Below are 20,016 nucleotides of genomic sequence, written 5' to 3'. Positions count from 1 at the left end.
ATTTCGAATTAAGTTTTAAGTAAATTATTAACTTGAAATCTGGTCTTGAAGACATTCGTTATTATAAATAGAATTAGGATAATCTAGACCTAGACTAAAACAATAGAGGCTGGAAATAATTAGTGTTCCACCCGGTAATTTTTACTACCTGCTTATTTCTTACATTATACTGTTGAAATTCAAACCAGTCTCAAGGTGAGTGGCCGCTCCACGCTGTAATGTCTGGGCTTAACAGTAACTCACTCACCGCGAGTTGGCTCACCCGTCTGTACAACAAAATAAAAGAATGAGATTCTCTCCTATCTTAACGTGAACTAAGAAATAAATTGAATAGCGCATATACAAATCAAAACCAATATTTATTAATGCTCAAAATTAGCGCACCTATGAAGTTTGAAACTACGAAAACTCAAAATTGACATAACAGCTAGAACGAGTTTCTGATATAATCGTTACTGTAAATGATTACGAATTTGTCGAGTCTCAGTTTGATAGCTACAAGCAAGCCGTTTAGACTGGCTTGCCTTAATACGTATACAGAACATACGGCACGTGCACGTAAATTCAAGAAATTCAATTGCTTTAAGTTAGAATTGGTGAAATGTGGATAATATTATATTTGCCGTTTATATTGTGCACGATTCTTTATGCAGTGACCGCATTGTACGGACACAGATTGAAACGCCTAAATTACTATTTTAAAATTTTTCTATTCTATTTCTTGATTTTCCTAAGTTCTATTGTTGTTATACCGCCGTTCTTGCTGAGGCCGAGGGACGTAAAGAATGGAACGTAAGTTTTATTTTCTATTAAAAATATACACATTTACCACAAGTTAAGAAGCCGGATGAATTTATGTATTTTTCTATTAAGTCAATGCTTATACCATTAATAACATTTTCTATTTAAAATTAACTTATTATCCTAGACATTACGTATGGTTTCAATTATTAACTTTTACATCTCTTGTGCTATACACTGATTTAGTTAAATTTGTAATAACATTTTGTACATTAATATGTTTGAAAAACAAAACTACTTTATTAAACTAAGCCAGAACAACGATATTAAACTAAGCATGTACGCTTATCGTTTTGATAAGTTCATGTTGAGTGATCCATGAAAAAAGACAACCGTCAGTTGACCAAGTTCCCCGTTGACCTTCTTGGACAGCTGATCTTTAACCGTGTCACACTGCGTGTAAAGCTACATATTAATAGGTCGGGGAAAAAGTTTCTTCGCATTTTTTAAGAAAATTCGCAACATTTTTTAATATAGTTTATTTACATTTAACTAAAGTATGTAGGCACCATTTTGTTCGATAACTTTTTGCCATTTTGTAGGTAGGGACATGATCCCACGACGATTCCGCGACGATTGGTTTTTGGCAGACCTCTCGGGATGTTAACCTGACACTGCCTAAAGAATTCTGAAGAGACCGAAACAGGTGGAAATCTGAAGGTGCAAGGTCAGGACTATACGGCGGATGCATTAACACCTCCCAGCCAAGCTCTCTTAATTTTTGCTGAGTGGCTAAGGGTGTGTGAGGTCTAACGTTATCATGATGAAAAACCACACCCCTTCTGTTGATTAATTCCGGCCGCTTTCTCTCAACTTCTTTCTTTAATCTCATCAGTTGTTCGCAGCAGAGTTCAGAATCGATGATCCTACCTGGTGGTAAACAGCTCATAATGAATAATGCCCTTCCAATCCCACCACACATACAGCACCACCTTGTTGCGAGTTAACCCGGGTTTCGCCACAGTCTGTGAAGCCTGACCGGCCTTTGACCACGACCTTTTTCGCACGTTCTTGTCGTACATGATCCACTTTTCATCACCAGTTATCAGTTTACAGATACAAATAGTACCTATAGCCAAAGAAATTTTATTACATGTTCATACATACCATATAATGCGAAAAGACTTTTTCCCCGACCTATTATTTTAATTTCTCCTTCTTCACTAATTTTGTCGGAATCCATACCCTGTATTGGTTATCGGATTGGGATTAGGCTTACATATACATGCACGCTATTGCAGTGTGTAGGTATAAATAAATTATTTTTTATGGCATCTGCATTATGCATTCATAATAATATTGTTGTCAACCTAATACTTGTCGAGGATATTTACTGATGGTAACGTTTATACGGCAAATTTTCTACAAAAAACTTGTAGAATTATTTGAACATTGATATGTTGAACTTATGTTTGTGCGTGTTGCATGTATCATGTGTGTGTATTTATCATTTAAACTTATGAAATTATTTTATTGATTTTATATGTGACTGACTAGTAAATAATCTCTCAGGTGTCATGGATCATATCTAATTTTGTGTTTCAGCATTTACGCTCGTGTGATGAAGCATATGAACAAACTATTGGGTATTGAATGGCACATTCGAAACGGAGAATATCTGTCTGGCGACTACGGAGCCGTCATCTTAAATAACCATCAATGTATTTTCGATGCACTTGGTACAGTATTTTAATTTATTGTTCACTTTACATTCCGATGGCTCTTTTATGCATAATTCGCCAATGCTACTGCTTTATACCGGCTATATTTATCTAACTCAATTCATCCGTTTCTCCCCTAAGCCCTACCATGAATATTGGCAGTATGTGTATATGACTGGTCGCCTGTCTCATTTAAGATCGACACGGAAATTAAAAATCGCTGCTACTTACAGTAATTAACATCGGGCATACGTATCAAAGTGAGCAACCTTTCTGTCTTTATTTTCACTGATTATCAGTCGTTTTGTGTAATCTTAGCAGAACTGATTTGTTATTTTGAATAATTTTAATTTACTTAGGTAATAATGTATCTATGTTTGTTTCTATATAACGGAATATTTTTATATTGTTTAGACCGACTGCAAGATAAACTTGAAAATTTGTATACGTCTCAAAGACCGCGGACAATAAAATAATTAATTTAGTTAAAATTTAACGGCCGTCTGGTGTAGTGGTAAGTGACATGGTCACTACATAAGGGGGTCGCGGGTTCGAATCGCGCCAAGGAAAGATATTTGTATGATAAATATAAATGTATTTTCCAGGGTTATGGATGTATATTAAATATATTATGTATGTGTATAATAAAAATCTTACATTTATTTCCGTTATCTGGTACCTGTAACACAAGTTCTTTACGAACTTATCACGGGACCAGTTAACGTGGCGTGATTGTTAGTAAATATTTATTTATTTAAAAAAAAAGTTTAAATATCAGTACGGTTTCCACAGGATATCAAAGAAAAGAGCTATTATTTCTTAGTTGGATTCGCTATTTAAGAGTTATTTTTTTTAGTTTTAATGTACATGTGTAATTACTACAGTAATTGTCAAAAACATTTACCCAATTTTAATATGTTCAAGTTGAAACAAATAACAGCTCTGACTGTATTCGGAACAAAAAAAATTGTGTGATTTTTTATAGTCTGCATTGGTTGGATCTAATGCCTGGCCTATTTCTGGATCTCGGTAATTATAGATTCCTTTTTAAAGGGCAAGGTATTCATTCTTATTGTTGTTTTTTTCCCTGGTATGAGATTGTCACAGCATGTAGTACCTATGATGTAAAAGGTGTTGGCTTCATGGAGACTGTTCCGCCGGCTGTCAACCCTTCTCGTGAGTAGTAGGCTATGAAAAAATCACGATGTAAATCAGTGTGATTGAAGATTAAGAGAAAGAATACTTCATGTCAATTCTACTTTTTTCAAAAAACACTTTTTTTACGTATTCTTGCTGGTATCTTAAGTCTAGACTACGTTTTTCCGATCATCACTTATATAAATCTTATCTTTAAATGCGTGTATAGATATGAGTAATTTAAAATTACTTTACCACGCACTTTTTGTTGTCATTATATAACATTAATCGTAATATACTCGTATTTCTAATTCGATAATGTTTATAAATAGTTTTCGTGGTAATGGACGATACAGAAAAAACCGATGAGAATACTACTTATTTCTAATACACCGGTGTAATGAAATTACCCGTAGTCTTTTCACAAAAAACGCATTTTATACCATCCTTTTCTTGGTAATAACGAATATAGCGCCAAAAAAATCAGCTAAAATACTCAAGCCGCGTTATTGAGTGACGCCCTATCACACAAGTGATAATTGTTTTTAATAACCTAGACACGCCAAAAGCAATAATACAAGGAAAACACTGGTTTTTCCTCTTACACGAAACATTTATGCTAGCGTTAGTTCATTCAAAATTCTCTTCATTAGTATTAATGGAGTCTAAACTGTAACCAATTATGGATTGAACGCATATTTTCTTGAAACATCTTTTTAGTCTAAATTCTACGTGGGTGATAAGATATGTTTCTGTCACAGTCAAGATTGTAAGCTTGTGTATAGAATAAAATTAATAAACTGACAAAATTTTTAACAAAAATGATGAAAAACTCTACCACAAGTTCTTTCAATAGCGATTATAAACATTAAAGTTTATCACTAAATAATTTCAGGGATGTTCAACGCGTGGGAAATAGCGGGAAAAATGTGTGTAATAATGAAGAAAGAATTATTTTACGCCGGTACCTTCGGAATAGCAGCTTACCTGGGCGGCGGGATTTACATAGATAGAAAAAACGCAAAAAATGCCCATAAAACCATTCAAGACACCAACGAAGCATTAACTAAAAATAAGGTATGCTTCTAAAAAAATTCCATTTCCAATAGACATTTAAAAATAATGTCTCAATGTTTTTATTTATTTATTATACAACTTCACATTTTTTTACTTGGCACTTTTTGTATTCCACGAAATAATTTATGCAATTTTCAAAATATTTTAATCTATTATTTTCTTTTAATTTAGACAAAAATATGGATATACCCCGAAGGAACGAGAAATAAGAATCCAAACAGAAAATTACTGCCTTTCAAGAAAGGGGCATTCCATATGGCAATTCAGTCGCAAGCTCCAATCATTCCCGTTGTATTCTCGCCGTATTACTTCATGGACAGTAAAACGTTTACTTTTGACAAAGGTCGGTTATACTTTAACCATATCACTTATATGATATGATAGCATAACACTCATAAAACTTGATATATTATAAACAATAACATTTGTCGGATTACTGGTTCTTATAGCTGTTTTTAAAGCTGCGGACGAAATATAGGAATGTGATTTAATATGAAAACCGTGGTAAGCCGTTAAATACTAGTGTTTATAATTTAGATAGCCGCGAAAGCTTAAAACGCGATTCATATAGAAGACTCTCTGGTGGTAGAGCATATTAAAAGCCAGCACAGGTAGATACTACCTTTCTGCTCATTTCTCCTGTTTCGAAGGGTTGCAAAGCCGTACCTTAAAACGGTGACATTAACATTGCAATGTATGTGGGCTGCGGTGAACACTTAAAATCAGGTGGGTCGTGAGCTCGTCTGTACATCTCCAGCAATAAAACGCGTTAAAGTTCGAAACATAATAAGCGATACTACATAATATATTAATGTCGGTAACTTTAATGTATTAGTACACAAAATCGTAAAACCTTACTAAATTTTAATACAAACAAAATGTATCTAAGTTGTTTAATGCATCATTCAAACATTGTAGTTTTCAAGGTCTCCGAGCAAATTATCTATTTAATTTAGATTCATAATGCGCACAATATTAAAATTAGATGTTCATGTAGAAAAATACGCAAAAAAAATTGTAGCTTTGTCCAGTCAAATATAATCTTGTTAGTGAATTCTAAACACATTCAGTTTGAATTGTGGACCCAAATGCAAACAAAGAGAACAGGCTGATTCACATCAGCAACTAGAGAAACGAGCGAATGGACTAACAAATCAACGACTTGTTCTTGTCTCATACTCGTATGTGTTCCCAGAATCCACAGCAAAGAAGCAAATCCAGTTTTGAATCCGACCGAAACATTACATTTTCTTCAATACTAACAGATAACATTTTAGCAGTGCAAGAGCCTCGTAAATGAACAGAGGGCAATGAACTAGTCTACTGAACTTGTCTTTTGTTTTGACCTCATTCACTCACATTCTGTATTTCTTGTCGCCACATTTATTATCATATGTTAATTAGTGAGCATTTTTCATAGTATCACAGATCCTCTTACTAACATAATGTTAATGTTTACTTACCATTACTACTAATATAAATATTTCATATTATTTGTTACCATCTTTTCCTCTTGAATAAAATAAATAAATGCACATTGTCCTTAAATAACCTGCTAATTGAAAGAAGTTCAAACGATGAGTTCAAACGACGAATAATCCACATTAATCTGAATATAATCAAGAAAACATTTGGAGGATATGTGTTGCGTATCAAGTGGCAAAACTTATAACGTATCTTTGGATTATAAGTAACTATTCAAGCAAGATAATTATTTAATATTCTAATAACGTAACAAAATCTTTTATGCAACGGATCCTCATTTGACCACTGTACCTCTATTAACCCATCCAATACAAGCTGGCTTATTGATTGACGTTGTGGATCGTAATTACACGGAGTACATTAAAGTATTTGCATTGATACTCAGCTCCCAATAAGACTTTGATAAAACATAGACTGATCTGAAATTTTCTTCTTTACGGTTTAATCTTGTGTTTCTTGTTAACATTATATTATTTCCAACATTTGAAGATTTTTTTGGAACCAAAATAAAGTTTCTTTAATATTTAATACATAATTATGAATTTAGTATCAACAAAAATAAATTGTAATTTTTTTTTCACGGTTTTGGCATTACCATTTTAGGCATTAAACTTTTGTTTTCCAGGTCATATTATTATCCAGTGCTTAGAGCCTATACCTACAGCTGGTTTGACGACAGACGATATCGGAAAACTATCTGACCGGATACATGAAAGCATGTCGAGTACCTATGAAAAACTCTGGGACGAAATTATGACCAAAAATAAGTGAAACACGCTATTTTAATTGCAAGTGCATAAAAAGAAATCAATTTGTTATTTAATTATTACTCAGATTCACTTTCTCACAAACAGCCGGTTAATAAACGTACATATATACGGTTTTAATTTATTTATTGATTTAAAGTTAATATTTAAGACATTTCCAAATGGAGTGGTTGGTGGTTTTCAAGGTTTTCTTCCCGTTTTAGCGCTAGGTTTCCGGCAGGGCCTAAGATATAAATGCAAATCGTAAAAAGTCATGTGCTGATAGGCGAAATATTCCGGACATTGATAACAACAACCTTTATCAGCACCACTACCAAGAGTCTGAAAGAAACATAGGAAATTAAGTTATAACCTGTGTGTAAAATTGTTTTCGAATAACAACGAAACAATCGTATCTACTCGCTACAATGAAATAATAAAATGCCGACTAATTAGGTAGCATTTTGATCTACATCCATATAAATATGTATTATAAATTTAAAGTAACTTTAGGTTAAGGTAGTTTTGATGTTAATTTTGAGTTTTTGTTTTATTATTATTATTATTTGATTTTCTGTTTTTATTGTTATTATTATTGCTTTTGTTTTAGTCCGAGATTGTAGATATTATTTTTATTTAATTTTAGTATAAATGAAATGTTAATGAGTGTAATATGGATGCAAATTCTGAAGTAAATGAAAAAAATAAAAATAAAATTAAAAAATTAAAAACCAGGTTGTTTATTATCTGTTTACGAATCAACTACTCAATAGATAATTATAATTTGCCAGAGGTACAGAAAATAAAACGTAGGTATATTTTATGTAGAAAAATAATGCTATAAAAATATAATTTGTCTCTAAACTAAGGAGAGCAAAGCCGCCTGAAAAAACTATTATCGTTTAATTATATAACTTTACCTCACCGGTGGTGCACCGAAATATACCAGTTGGAAAATTAGGAAGACATTCGAACCGAGTTATGAGATCATTTGGAGGTAAACAGTGGCCATATTTCCGACACTGAAAAGCAAACAATAGAAAATAATTACTATTTAATGAGACGGTCACACAGTTCAGTACACAACTAACGGCAGCTAAGACGTAGAATGTCTTTGTCAAAAAAAGGTCCATAATGACGACATTTTCTAGTATTTACCGTAGTATTTATTATACCATAGATTATACACTTAATATATTTGTTATTATACTTATACGAATATTTAAATTGAGAACAATAGTAGTAGATGAGTATGCATTTAGGAATGGCCCCACATTGTAAATTATATCATCGCTCCGTCTTCGAGAACATTGTTTTGATAGATTACGTAACGTGTGAAAATTCGCCTTATTGACTTTGTCAAGCTACGGAAATATTATGAATGTCGTTGCTTGCTGTTCGTGAGATTATTTGCTATTTATAAACGCTATTTATAATACACGTTTTTTAAAAAAAGTTAAAAACTATAATTTTAACAAAAACATAGTATTCTTCAACTTAATAGTGTGCCCATAACGAAATCATAACATTAAATATTACAGTTATTAAAATTTGTGTTAACTTTCAGTGATTAATTTTTTAGTAATTTAGTAATTAATTAGTGGTAGAACTAGTTATAATGGACAACATTTTTGTAATAATGCAAAACAAAATCTACATTTACTCATGAGCTTTCATGAGAGAGTAATTGTATTGTAAATTGTAAATTAACTTTTTTTTTATTGCTTAGATGGGTGGACGAGCTCATAGCCCACCTGGTGTTAAGTGGTTACTGGAGCCCATAGTAATCCACAACGTAAATGCGCCACCCACCTTGAGATATAAGTTCTAAGATCTCAAGTATAGTTACAACGGCTGCCCCACCCTTCAAACCGAAACGCATTACTGCTTCACGGCAGAAATAGGAAGGGTGGTGGTACCCACCCGCGCAGACTCACAAAAGGTCCTACCACCAGTAATTACACAAATTATAATTTTGCGGGTTTCATTTTTATTACACGATATTATTCCTTCACCGTGGAAATCAATCGTGAATATTTGTTGAGTACGTATTTCATTAGAAAAATTGGTACCCGCCTGAGATTCGAACACCGGTGCATCGCTCAACACGAATGCACCGGACGTCTTATCTGTTAGGCCACGACGACTTCAACGGTGTTAAGTGGCTGGCGAAGCCCATTGGCATCATAACGCAAACGCTGCCTCCCAGCTTGAGTTACATATTATGGGGGTTTGATTTTTATTACACAATTATATACCTATATCGTGGAAATAATTTGTGAATATATTATATTAAGTTTAAATTCATTTACAAAAAAATGCACCTTCCTGCAGGATTTGAATACTGACATAATCGCATTGCTCGATATGCGTGCGTCAGGCGACTTATTCTTTAGGTCACGACGACTTCATATTAAATTCTGTATTATTACGAAATGTACTACGGGGTTGAATTAATTATACCATGCCTAAATTTCAGACTGACTACAGATAAAAACTAACCAGTACAACGTTGACATCGATATGAAACTAAAAAAAATATACAGTCCAATAGAGATCGTCCTCTTGATTCAGTTAAAATAAATTCTTTTGACTTAAGAGTTATAATGTAGTGAAATAAAAGCTAATGGTATAATTATTTACGGATGATAGTAGCGGAAATTGAGAGAGGTCTATTGCCAGGTGAAATTAGTAGTATATTGATAATGATTTTTTTTAAATTAACATTTTCATGAGCTTACATCGTACATGCTTGGAGTTGATGGGTTGAAATCACTAGGGCAGGCGCAAGAAGGACATTCTCGACACGTTTCCTTGTTAGTTTCAACACCCTTTGATCCCGATTTATCATCTGAGCCGCTCTTGCTAAGTAATAATGAACAAATCGTTTTTAAGCTTCTTGTATGCGCGCCTACCAATGTAAATTGAGTAAATTTTCTTAAAAACATTGCTTTTACATGAAATTAGGGGCTAGTGTGTTTGTTTTATCGTAACATAATTCTATGTTTATACTTAGCAAGAGCAGATAATCTAAGTATTTAATTCACGCCCATTTTTGCAATTTGTTCAAGAAATTCTAAAATCACATTTTAAATTTAAATGTACAATTTTTTTACGTGTTTTACTCACGTTTTACTTTAAGCAGATATTGAAGTAAAAATGTCATTTATGTCACTCTCTCAAAAAAATTGTGATTTTTAAGGTGATTAAAATCTCTTTGATATCATGCAATTGCACCTGTAATTTTTATTTAGCCTGTGGTAGCGCATCTTAGCTCTAAGCGATCTTTTTGGCGAGAACGCGAGGAGTGAAGTTGTGTGATTTGTTTTATTTTGTCTATTTAGTGTTTATTCGGGTTTAAATATGTAATAACGGTGGTTTATTAATTATTTCATATCTGTGAAAGTGCACAAATGTGGGAAAATGAAACAAAGCCGCTGGACGTAACTTCTCGGGATCCTGTAAAAAGTCCACAGAAAATTTTTCAGTAAATAACCACCACTTTACTGAGATTATATTTCATCCCATATCATCTCATCTCATTTCATTTAATTTCATCCCAGTTAATTAATGTATCAAATTAATTATCTTCATTTTATTTCATTTCACTCCATATTATCATTTTTCATAAACATAAGCACATAAATTAAAATAAGACATGACCTAAAGGTATTAGTTACCAGTCAAGAAAAAAAAATTGCTATAAGCGTTTTAAGCTCCATCACTTTAGGGGTTAAAATGTGAAATTGCTGATTTGTACTGAAAAATTGAAATTCGGTTTTTTTCTCATTTAACATAAGTATTTATTAAATCACAATATTTACTATTATTATCTTTACATTGCTGCCATCTAATAATTATGCTCTTGCGATAGAATTCTGGAGATCTAGTTGATTCTACAAACTGTGTAAAAGCATTTTGTGGAAGAATATTTTTTATCCTCAATGTCACCACCCCCTTGAGACAAGAGGCCAAATGACAATTGTATCGAATAACGGCTGTTCCACTTTTCAACCGAAGGCGAAACTACTTAGCGACCGAAACAGGCTGGATGGTACGTAGTGTGGGCTAACCGTATGCTGTCACAAGTAAAGCTCATGCTTTGTATAACAAAAATCAGGCTATGTGCACCGAATTAAAGTTAAATACTGATTTGTAGGGTAGGTATATATCCGAGGTGTAGGTACATTCTGAATCGGCGTAAGTCATGACGATGCAAAGGGCACCTATCTTTAAAACATTTCGATTCTTTACATCCACGGGTTCAGCGGGGAACTGCGTTTACTAACTACCCGTGCGCGACCAATATAGTAGTACCTAATGAGCCTTGCAGCTGCATTGCGAATACATATACTACCTTATGGAATCAAAGCAACTGATAAGAACCGGCTAGAAACTCCGTAGACTGATGCGGGCGTGTTAAGTTTTACAGCGACGGATACAGCGACCTGTGCGCCGTAGTAGCATCCAACAGCATTGAGTTGATTGGGATTAAGAACTATCAGAATGTAAAGAGCACGATTAAACACGTCCTATATGAGTGTACTGCTGTGAATATACCTAATGTAGATTCGTAGATTATGGCCTGTATTTCTCTAGATTGAGAGTCATGACGATACAGTAACGAAATAATGTGACACCTAAATCCAGTAGTTAATATAGTATTACCTAGTTTATACTAGATGGTTACGTCCCATTTAGTAGAATTATAATAATAAACAACAAAGTACAAATTATTACTTTATTTCTAGATAGTATCGATAAAAGTAGTTTTACACTTTTTCTTAATCTTCCAACAAGAAAAATGAAAGTTAGCACAGCTTCATCAACAGCACTGGCAAGCCGGATAGTGGTCCATTGCTACCTGTTGCACCATCTTCACCAGAAGAACAACCTGTGGGATTCAAAAGTTTCATTGTAAGCGAATGGAGAGGTGGTCTATCGATCTTCGAAGATTTAGAATCCGTAGTTATTTCACCATCGTCTCTTAGTTGATTATGTCCCGCTTGTTTATTAGGCGATGTTTCGAAGCAATCTGCTGTACAAGGAGCATTCCAAAGGCATGGTGGAGGCGGTTTCCGATGTATACAGCCCGGTCTTGTACAGGGGGCTTCTCTTTCCGTAGGCACTTTAAGTTCGCGAGCATGTCCTGTCGTACCTTTAGATATGAGCTCTTTTTTCTCAAAGCTTTTTAAGATTGAATTTAAAGTATTTTCGTCAAACTTAAATACAGATCCTGCACCAGCTTTTACATCGCTAGGCGATTTTTTACAAGAATTATCTTTGCAAACACAAGAATTAGAGCCTTTTTCGCTCTTGAATACTTGTGTAGCCACTAAATTAGGACACTTACAGCATTTTTCAGATGTATCTGCGGAGGTTCCGGGGACGATGCCTTTTAATTCGCAGACAATAAACCTGTTCCCGCCAGTGGAGTCGGAGACTTCAGCCCGACCAGATGAACTTCCTTCTTGATTTTGTAAATGCGCAGACAGTGCCGCAGGGTCAGCCAGGCCCCTGGCGCGAGCTAATTGACTGGGTGCGCATAAGGGGTCCGGTAATGCAAGGCAGGTCGGCTCACCGCTGCAACCTGTTCGCCGACAATCGTGTTGCAAGCCGTTACGCTTGATGCAGTGGCAGCTGTAATACATAATCCCACCTCGCAATTCACGACTTTTAGTTCTCTTTAACTGATTTTCGTTTTCATCCTTTTTTTTGGAGCCACCCTCCTCCGCTCCGCTATTTCCATCGGCCGACTTTTTTTTCTGAAACAAAAACGTTTGTTTTAAACAAGCTACATTCAAATCTGTCCGCCGTGATAATAAAAGCACATTGTCGTTACCTAAAACCGTAGTGTTGCGAGGTGGCTACCATTGTGACATTAGATCAAAGTCACTGAATCGTGTGACGTATGTCTTGCCGGGCGGGGGGCATCGCACACACGGCGGACAGGGCGGTGGACACGGTTGAGGACTAGAGCTGGCACGGCACAGGTAGCGAATCGAACCTTGTTGAAAAAACTGGCAGTCTTGTAAGCCATTTCGCTTGAAAGCTGACCGAGGCAAACACTGGAGCTATATGAATATCAAAATACATTAGTTTTATTAGTAATTATAGTTCAATTAGAAAACAAATTATTAAATTGAATGTTTGTTCTTGTATTATTGTATAATATTTAGCCGTTTACGCTATTTGCAACAATTGTCAATTTGAAGTCGTCGTGGCCTAAAGGATAAGACGTCCGGTGCATTCGTGTTGAAGCGATGCACCGGTGTTCGAATCCCGCAGGCGGGTACCAATTTTTCTAATGAAATATGTACTCAACAAATGTTCACGATTGACTTCCACGGTGAAGGAATAACATCGTGTAATAAAAATCAAACCCGCGAAATTATAATTTGCGTAATTACTGGTGGTAGGACCTCTTGTGAGTCCGCGCGGATAGGTACCACCGCCCTGCTTATTTCTGCCGTGAAGCAGTAATGCGTTTCGGTTTGAAGGGTGGGGTAGCCGTTGTAACTGTACTGAGATTTTAGAACTCAAGGTGGGTGGCGCGTCTACGTTGTAGATGTCTATGGGCTCCAGTAACCACTTAACATCAGGTGGGCTGTGAGCTCGTCCACCAATCTACGCAATAAAAAAAAAAAAAATGTATGGTACATTTGTATAAATTGAGAGCGTATTCGAGATGTTCTTTGCTCAATCTATCTCAATGGCGATTACTCATTTTGGTACTAGTCTTGTCTGAAACTTACAATATCCAACTAAAAAATAGAAAATAAATTTTAATAAATTTTAATTAAAAATAGTGCAAGAAAAAATGATTTTATTGTAAAAAAGCACTGATACCATGCACCCCATGCTTTTTTACAATAAAATCATTTTTTCTTGTACTAATTTTAATTCAAATTTATTAAAATTTATTTTCAATTTTTTAGTTGGATATTCTATAAAAGCGTTTTTTGTTAGTTTTTTTAAACTTATTTGTTTTTCATTTTTTTGTTGAATTTAAATTTTTTCAATTGTGTTTTTTTATTTATTTTTTAAATATTGAATTGTCATCGGTCCTTAACAAGTACACCAAATTTCAAGTAAATCCGACATTTTGAAGGGGGTCGAAATCATGTTCAAAGATTACGTTACATACAAACATACGAATATACGTCTGAAGCTAATAAAAGCGTATTAAAAACGACCATATCGTGAATTTATAATGTGAATCTTGCAATCTCGTAAATAATAAATAATTTTGTGATACCATTTAATGGTTTTTGTGCTCGTAACATAACCGTTAAAGCGGCTCAGAAAGGGAAAGAGTGGTCACTCAAAGCATATTGTTGGAACAAAGACCCCGGTTAAACTCTCCGGGAGTTCCGATATAAAATCTTGTATTCGTTCGATCGTATGCGCACTAAATGAATTTTAAAATCTATTAACGAATTAGTTTTATTTACCCCCTACCTATTTATTGATAGCCTAAGGGGCTATTCTAGCTGCGTGCGGGCGGGGTACGTGAGATCATGGGCTTAACCTGAGAGAATTTGCTAACACTAGGGATCTAGGAGTGCTTCGCAAAATCTGCCACCGGAACGGAATCGCGAGTCACTCAGAAGATCCGCCGAGAAACTCGAGGCTGTGTCTATGGATGACTGCGCTCGTCGAACTTGTTCGATATTCGACGAGGATGGTAACCGGTGCTTGAGAGGTCTAAAAGCAACGAAGCTATCGTATCGCGCCTCTTTATCGAAGTAGCGTTCTAACGCTACCTTAAGATATTACTAAGCATCAACGCTTAAAGTCGCAGCACTTTGGGCTAACGTACGCTAGAATAGGTACAGAGTGAGAGTGACTATTGACCAGCAGAGCTAGTATGCTGACGGCGGCAAGACTTCAGAGCGGCTGATTTTGATTATCATTTAATAAGTAGGTAACTGTATAAAAGCGCTACTGTCGTGCTCGAACACTTTTTTCAAGCGATGCCACAAGGTCGGGGTTAGATCGGTCTTTACATTAAATAATAAAGTCATGTAAAAAAAACCGCAACATTTATAACACAATTTAGTAGGTGTCGTTATGCAGTCAATAGGATGAGCTGCACATTCCCCAATCTAAAAAAGCGAATCGTGTCTCTGGTTAGTTACAGATAATCAAATACCACCAAAAACAGGGACTGGTGCAAAGCTTTTCTTCGTGTCTTCAACGCTGTCGCGCACAGATTAAATGCGAAATGCGCGGTCATGGCTATGCAAAATAGAATGGTACGAATACTTATCAGATCAAATGCTGGAAGAAAATGTCGGACGTTTATGAAAAACTGGATTTCATCGAGACATTACTTTTCTATAGCTGGTATGCTAGCCTAACAGTAACTACATATAGTCATTAGGCATCTAATTAAAGGCATTCATTTTGGGTAAGAACGACTATTTTGAGTGCCTGCCGTTCTTATTTTCTCAATAACCCTCATTTACTTACCGGAGGACCGCAATCTTCATATTTGTAACATACCATAGGGCCGCATGGAGTACACCTAGAATATTATTATTGATTTTACCACAAAAATGCTATGGAAATAATTTATTCTTCAATTTTCGCAAGTCGTAACAATTAAAACTATTTTTACGATTAGATGTCACATTTTTTATTGTCAATTGTATCCGAAGTTTCGAATGTCTTACAGTTTTCGTGGTCATGGATGCCCACGGCTGTCGCGGTAAAAGCAGTTTTAACAATGAAAACTTAGATTACAAATTTATAATGTATTGGGAATATTCGAGTTACTGATGATAGCCACTCGCCAGCGAATATCGCCGTCAATGGAGCGTGTTCTCACAAGACACGTTCATTTTACGATTCTAACGTTTTTCAAGTTTAAGGGACGTGTCCAGATAGACAAAAGGGTGTATGAACCGTTTTTTTTCCTACGTAAGCTGACGCTCTAGAGATACCACATCAGCGTCAACCGGCGAGTAGGTGAGCTCACGGGGCTCAATCCTGACGTTACTAACACGAACCCTATCAAGAGCCGTGCTTCGCAGAATCCACCACCGGATCGGAAACGCGACCCACTGATAAGATCCGGCGAGAAACTCAGTGGGCTATATGAACCGTACCGACCGACGAGTAAGTTCTATATGTGATGTTCATATTCGCCAAATATGCACGACCCTCCAGCTCTTAAAGGAAACCGATATTAGCAAGGTCTTCCAAGTCTGAGCAACATGAGTTCGCCTACATGTTTAGCAAGCTAGTACAACCCCTCATAACATAACATTACAAAAGCAAATAGAAATGATAATAAAATACATAAGTGATCTCTCTAGTAATCTTCTTTAGGTCCATCAATAGTCATATCATTAAAATAACTGGAAATATTGATTTAAAACTATACTTACATGATTGTAGTAAAATACAGGCAAATGGAGGAGGGAGCTGAATTTATTTTTCACTCATAAAGTTAGTAAAAATCACTTGTAATTTTTCTATAAAATATATTTTTATATATTTTTTCACACTAAAATTTACATCAGTTATCCCTGAGCATCTGAATTGTTCTGTCAAATTAAATGATTTTTCTTTCATATTTCTCATTACGTTCCAAATTTAAAAATTGTTCTAGCATGCCAGTTTTTTTATTTAAATTAGTTATGTGCTATGTACTCATTGTAAGATTTCTTTATTTCTATTTTTTGGTCCTTTTTTTAAATTATTCAAGTTGCAGCAATCAATAATTATCGAAAACCACTCAACTGTTTGGAGCAGTGTTTGTGCGTAAGCTTCCGTGAACAATGCGATGTAATTTTCAACTAAATATTGTGTTCATGAAACAAGGGATCATCTTTCCACTTTATTGTCTTCAACTTAACAATTTTTAAGCTTTGCTTGCATTTTGCATATCGCTCTCAATGATTCCGCATGAGGGTTTTTGAAGTGACTAGTGCATGCTACTTGTGCTTGTTCGCAGAGGGGTCTTGGTAAGGTTTGGCATAGTTGCGACCCTTGGCAGCCACTTCTGCGGCAGTCGTATTGAAGGCCGTTCCGACGCAAACAAAAGCAATCAGTATACAAAATACTACCGCGTAACTCTCTGCTTTTTGAGGTCCGGACTGGAACACAGTTTACGCTTCGCTTCATTTTGAGAAATCTATCGAAATCAGAGCTAGTTTTAAAACAATGAAATGTAATCAGATAATGTAATTATCGTGCCATTCAATATGATCACCTATAGTTACATTTTGAAAAAATTCGGAAATAACATTAAGTGTTAAGTAAACTATCTATCAACATGTATTTTATTCTAGAAACGTTAAGGAACCTCAATGATAATGATATTTTCGATATATTTCTATAAAATTGTTATTGACAGATTAAGGCCACTTACAGTTTCTACCTTTTATAGAGTACTTTAAATAGCTTTGTGTACTTTAAAATTATGTAGTTTTATGAATTCCACATACCTTTAGTGGGATTTATACTCGTACTCTAAAAAGTAGTAATAGCCTCGAAGATTATTGTCATACCATAACTTTTACTCATAAACTCATAATTTTAGTAGTAAATCTATATTTTAGTTCTCTTTCAATCATCTACTTTGAATTTTGGAAATTTATTAAACGTGCATTTGCGGAAAGTTCACTAAAATTTTGCATCAACCATTTTAAATGTACAAAAATTTGTTAAAAATTTAAAGTCTGGTTGGTCGTGTCTGTCATAACTCGGACAAATGAAAAAATACAATCTATGATTTATTTTTTAATAGGTATTCGTGGTAAAAGCTCTTCGTAGTTTTAATTAATCCTGGAGATGGCTTCGAATTGTATTTTTTGTATATTTTCAAGATCAAGGAACCTTTTCTTTCAAAATTTTAATTATCCATAGCATTTGTTCCTTAGGCTTAAGAATCCAATGACCAAATGACGCAACTTTCTCCGACGTAGCTCAGACAATTAAATGGCGAAATAGACTTAGCTTGACTTTTTCTTTTAATAGGGAGTTTTTTTTAATCGTTGTTTGTCTATTGAATTGATAGGTGAAAGACCTAGCAGCCCATAGTTATTTAAATATGAATGCGACCGTTGCCCTTCAGATATGAGGATGAACTCTCAGTTGAATTGTATAACCAGTGTTATATATGGAACAAATGGCTACAGGGTTTGAGGGACAAAAAAAACAACACAATGGAAAACACAAGGGTTTTTAAGTGTTTAATAAATAGTGCATGTTTCCGTTCATTGCTAATGTCCATTAGCCTAGCATACCACTTAACATTAGGTGGACAGTAACCTCATACACCGACGATGAAAGCAAGCAAGACTTTAGTTTTGTTTCCGCAAAGTAACAATAAATGAAATCTGTTTCAAAATACCGAAGTGTTTTGTTGATCCATTCAATTTTTGGCAATGGTTCAATTTTGAAATCTTCTTTTCATTTCTTGTATTATCTGAACTAAGCTTTAGTTTTTGCTTTTTAGCTACTTTTTTCGTAAAGATTTCTACAGACGGTACGATTTTGGATTCGCTCAATCGAATTATCTTTAAGATTGAGATCGTACGTTCCATCTTCATACATACACAAACAAATACCTACAGCTAAATTTCCGACCGCTGATCTAACTCCAATAAAACTGATCTCTGCTTGTAGCGTGAAACCAAAATAATGCTGATTTATAAGTGCATAAAGAAAAAAAATAATTTTGTTGATAAATGAAAGGCCGGAGTAGAGCCGTGGAACTTGATACTTTTTATAACAAATTTAATTAATTATTTTTTATAATAACGTAATACTTGGTATCAACCGATTACTGGACTCAAGTGGACTCCATTGACACCAACAGCATGAATGACATAATTTGGACTACGAACTTCATAAGGTGGCTAGTGGCGTTCACGTTGTGATATCCAAGAGCCATAGTGGATCTACAAAGATGAAGTTTGGATTGCATTAAAATAATGACTATTCTATCCTTCAGAGCTGAATGCGCGCCAAAAATAAATAGAAACGCGAACCGGACTCAATGCACACTTTATTACATTTGCTCTGCGTAAATCGTAATTGGGTTGTTACCAGATAAGAAAAATAAAATAAAAAAAACATGCCATGGGTTTCCAATCAGGTGCCAAATCGTATCATTCATATCTGGCTTTAAATAGAAACTGGCATTCAGAAACATGTTTCTTGTTCGAAATTAAAAAAAAATCTTACCATGTTCTCGATTTGAATGTAATGGTATAATATAAAAGCACGTCGAGATACTGGGTCAGTACAACAAAATCTCTCAAGTGACAAAACATAAAAAGACTAAAAAAACCATTCATACCAATTTTACAGAAACGCTGAAGTGAAAACTTTGATACTTTTAATATTAGCCTTTGCTTCGATCTCTATAAGAATATGTAAGTATACAGGAGCATCCAGGACGTCGATATCCACGATACGTTTAATTACAAGAATAACCTTTTTTTTTTTTCTTTAGGTGTGGAGGACCCTGCGGTTCTTGCTGCGGCCCATGCTGCGGCCCCTGCTCTCCGTGCATCACCATTTACACGTGCTGCACGAAGATATGTTAAATTCGGAAACAAATCGACGCGGGTGTCGTCGATGACAACCATCAGTGTTAAGTGCAATAGTGATGTTTTGTGTAAATAAAAAATAAGTGTAATTTTTGCCTTTTATATGTGATGCAGTTGTGCCATATCGCCACAACTGCATCGCCTTACAACGTCGCAAGGTGTCCTGTGTAAAGCCCGGTTTCCACCGCCAGAGGGACGGACCCAATAATATTACTCTTTCGGTATATTATTTGATTTCATGTCACTCGATAATATCGCGAATTCACACATCAAAACACCGCACGTTCAAAACTCCAACTTATTCATTTTCCATTTCCGATATTCCATTCAGCTCCCTAAGCTGATTCATCTGTCCTTATCCGTTTGCAGTGGAAATCAACAGGCAAAACTCTTTGAGAAATTTCTGGCAGTGCTGATGTTTTGGCTGTAGGAAGACCTTTTCTAAAATACTCTCCAGATTATCGGGTTTCATAGGTCAACTTTCCTTGTGTTGAGAGGTTACTGGTCGCCCGGAAGCATTTCCACTTTTACTAGGACAAG

General features: G+C 35.1%; 3 protein-coding genes and 1 long non-coding RNA gene across 4 annotated transcripts; 2 read left to right on the top strand and 2 right to left on the bottom strand.

The window, feature by feature from the left end:
• The first annotated feature begins 293 nt into the window (after nt 1-293).
• Nucleotides 294-7,638, top strand: LOC114242126 (1-acyl-sn-glycerol-3-phosphate acyltransferase alpha). Its single transcript, XM_028173162.2, has 5 exons — nt 294-792; nt 2,347-2,480; nt 4,495-4,676; nt 4,848-5,019; nt 6,787-7,638. The coding sequence occupies exons 1-5, from the start codon at nt 602-604 to the stop codon at nt 6,930-6,932; spliced, it is 825 nt and encodes a 274-aa protein (XP_028028963.2). The 5' UTR covers nt 294-601; the 3' UTR covers nt 6,933-7,638.
• Nucleotides 7,038-10,046, bottom strand: LOC114242127 (uncharacterized). Its single transcript, XM_028173164.2, has 3 exons — nt 9,649-10,046; nt 7,828-7,929; nt 7,038-7,249 (listed from the first exon to the last, which is right to left on the bottom strand). Exons 1-3 carry the CDS (start codon nt 9,853-9,855, stop codon nt 7,109-7,111), a joined length of 450 nt encoding a protein of 149 aa, XP_028028965.2. The 5' UTR covers nt 9,856-10,046; the 3' UTR covers nt 7,038-7,108.
• Nucleotides 10,047-11,703: 1,657 nt separating this feature from the next.
• On the bottom strand, nt 11,704-16,564 carry LOC114242078 (uncharacterized). The gene is made up of 5 exons (XM_089727464.1): nt 16,303-16,564; nt 15,383-15,437; nt 12,750-12,981; nt 12,261-12,672; nt 11,704-11,801 (listed from the first exon to the last, which is right to left on the bottom strand). Exons 4-5 carry the CDS (start codon nt 12,556-12,558, stop codon nt 11,719-11,721), a joined length of 381 nt encoding a protein of 126 aa, XP_089583590.1. The 5' UTR covers nt 12,559-12,672; nt 12,750-12,981; nt 15,383-15,437; nt 16,303-16,564; the 3' UTR covers nt 11,704-11,718.
• Nucleotides 16,565-18,773: 2,209 nt separating this feature from the next.
• On the top strand, nt 18,774-19,565 carry LOC149502936 (uncharacterized). The gene is made up of 2 exons (XR_016323091.1): nt 18,774-19,299; nt 19,380-19,565. It is a non-coding gene; the product is annotated as an uncharacterized LOC149502936 (long non-coding RNA).
• Nucleotides 19,566-20,016: the final 451 nt, after the last annotated feature.

The sequence above is a fragment of the Bombyx mandarina genome, chromosome 05 (assembly GCF_030267445.1).
Source record: "Bombyx mandarina strain Sakado chromosome 05, ASM3026744v2".
Lineage (NCBI taxonomy): Eukaryota > Metazoa > Arthropoda > Insecta > Lepidoptera > Bombycidae > Bombyx > Bombyx mandarina.
This window is presented reverse-complemented; position numbering and strand designations above follow the sequence as displayed.

Excerpts from the sequence above, each read along its gene's own strand:
- LOC114242127 (XM_028173164.2), bottom strand. The coding sequence starts at position 9,855 with ATGTTTTTAAGAAAATTTACTCAATTTACATTGGTAGGCGCGCATACA. Across the intron at positions 7,930-9,648 it reads CAACTCCAAGCATGTACGAT|TGTCGGAAATATGGCCACTG; the intron begins GTAAGCTCATGA and ends TTTGCTTTTCAG. Across the intron at positions 7,250-7,827 it reads TTCGGTGCACCACCGGTGAG|ACTCTTGGTAGTGGTGCTGA; the intron begins GTAAAGTTATAT and ends TGTTTCTTTCAG.
- LOC114242126 (XM_028173162.2), top strand. The coding sequence starts at position 602 with ATGTGGATAATATTATATTTGCCGTTTATATTGTGCACGATTCTTTAT. Across the intron at positions 793-2,346 it reads AGGGACGTAAAGAATGGAAC|CATTTACGCTCGTGTGATGA; the intron begins GTAAGTTTTATT and ends TTTGTGTTTCAG. Across the intron at positions 4,677-4,847 it reads AAGCATTAACTAAAAATAAG|ACAAAAATATGGATATACCC; the intron begins GTATGCTTCTAA and ends CTTTTAATTTAG.
- LOC114242078 (XM_089727464.1), bottom strand. The coding sequence starts at position 12,558 with ATGTATTACAGCTGCCACTGCATCAAGCGTAACGGCTTGCAACACGAT. Across the intron at positions 11,802-12,260 it reads AGATACATCTGAAAAATGCT|GTTGTTCTTCTGGTGAAGAT; the intron begins GTAAGTGTCCTA and ends TGAATCCCACAG.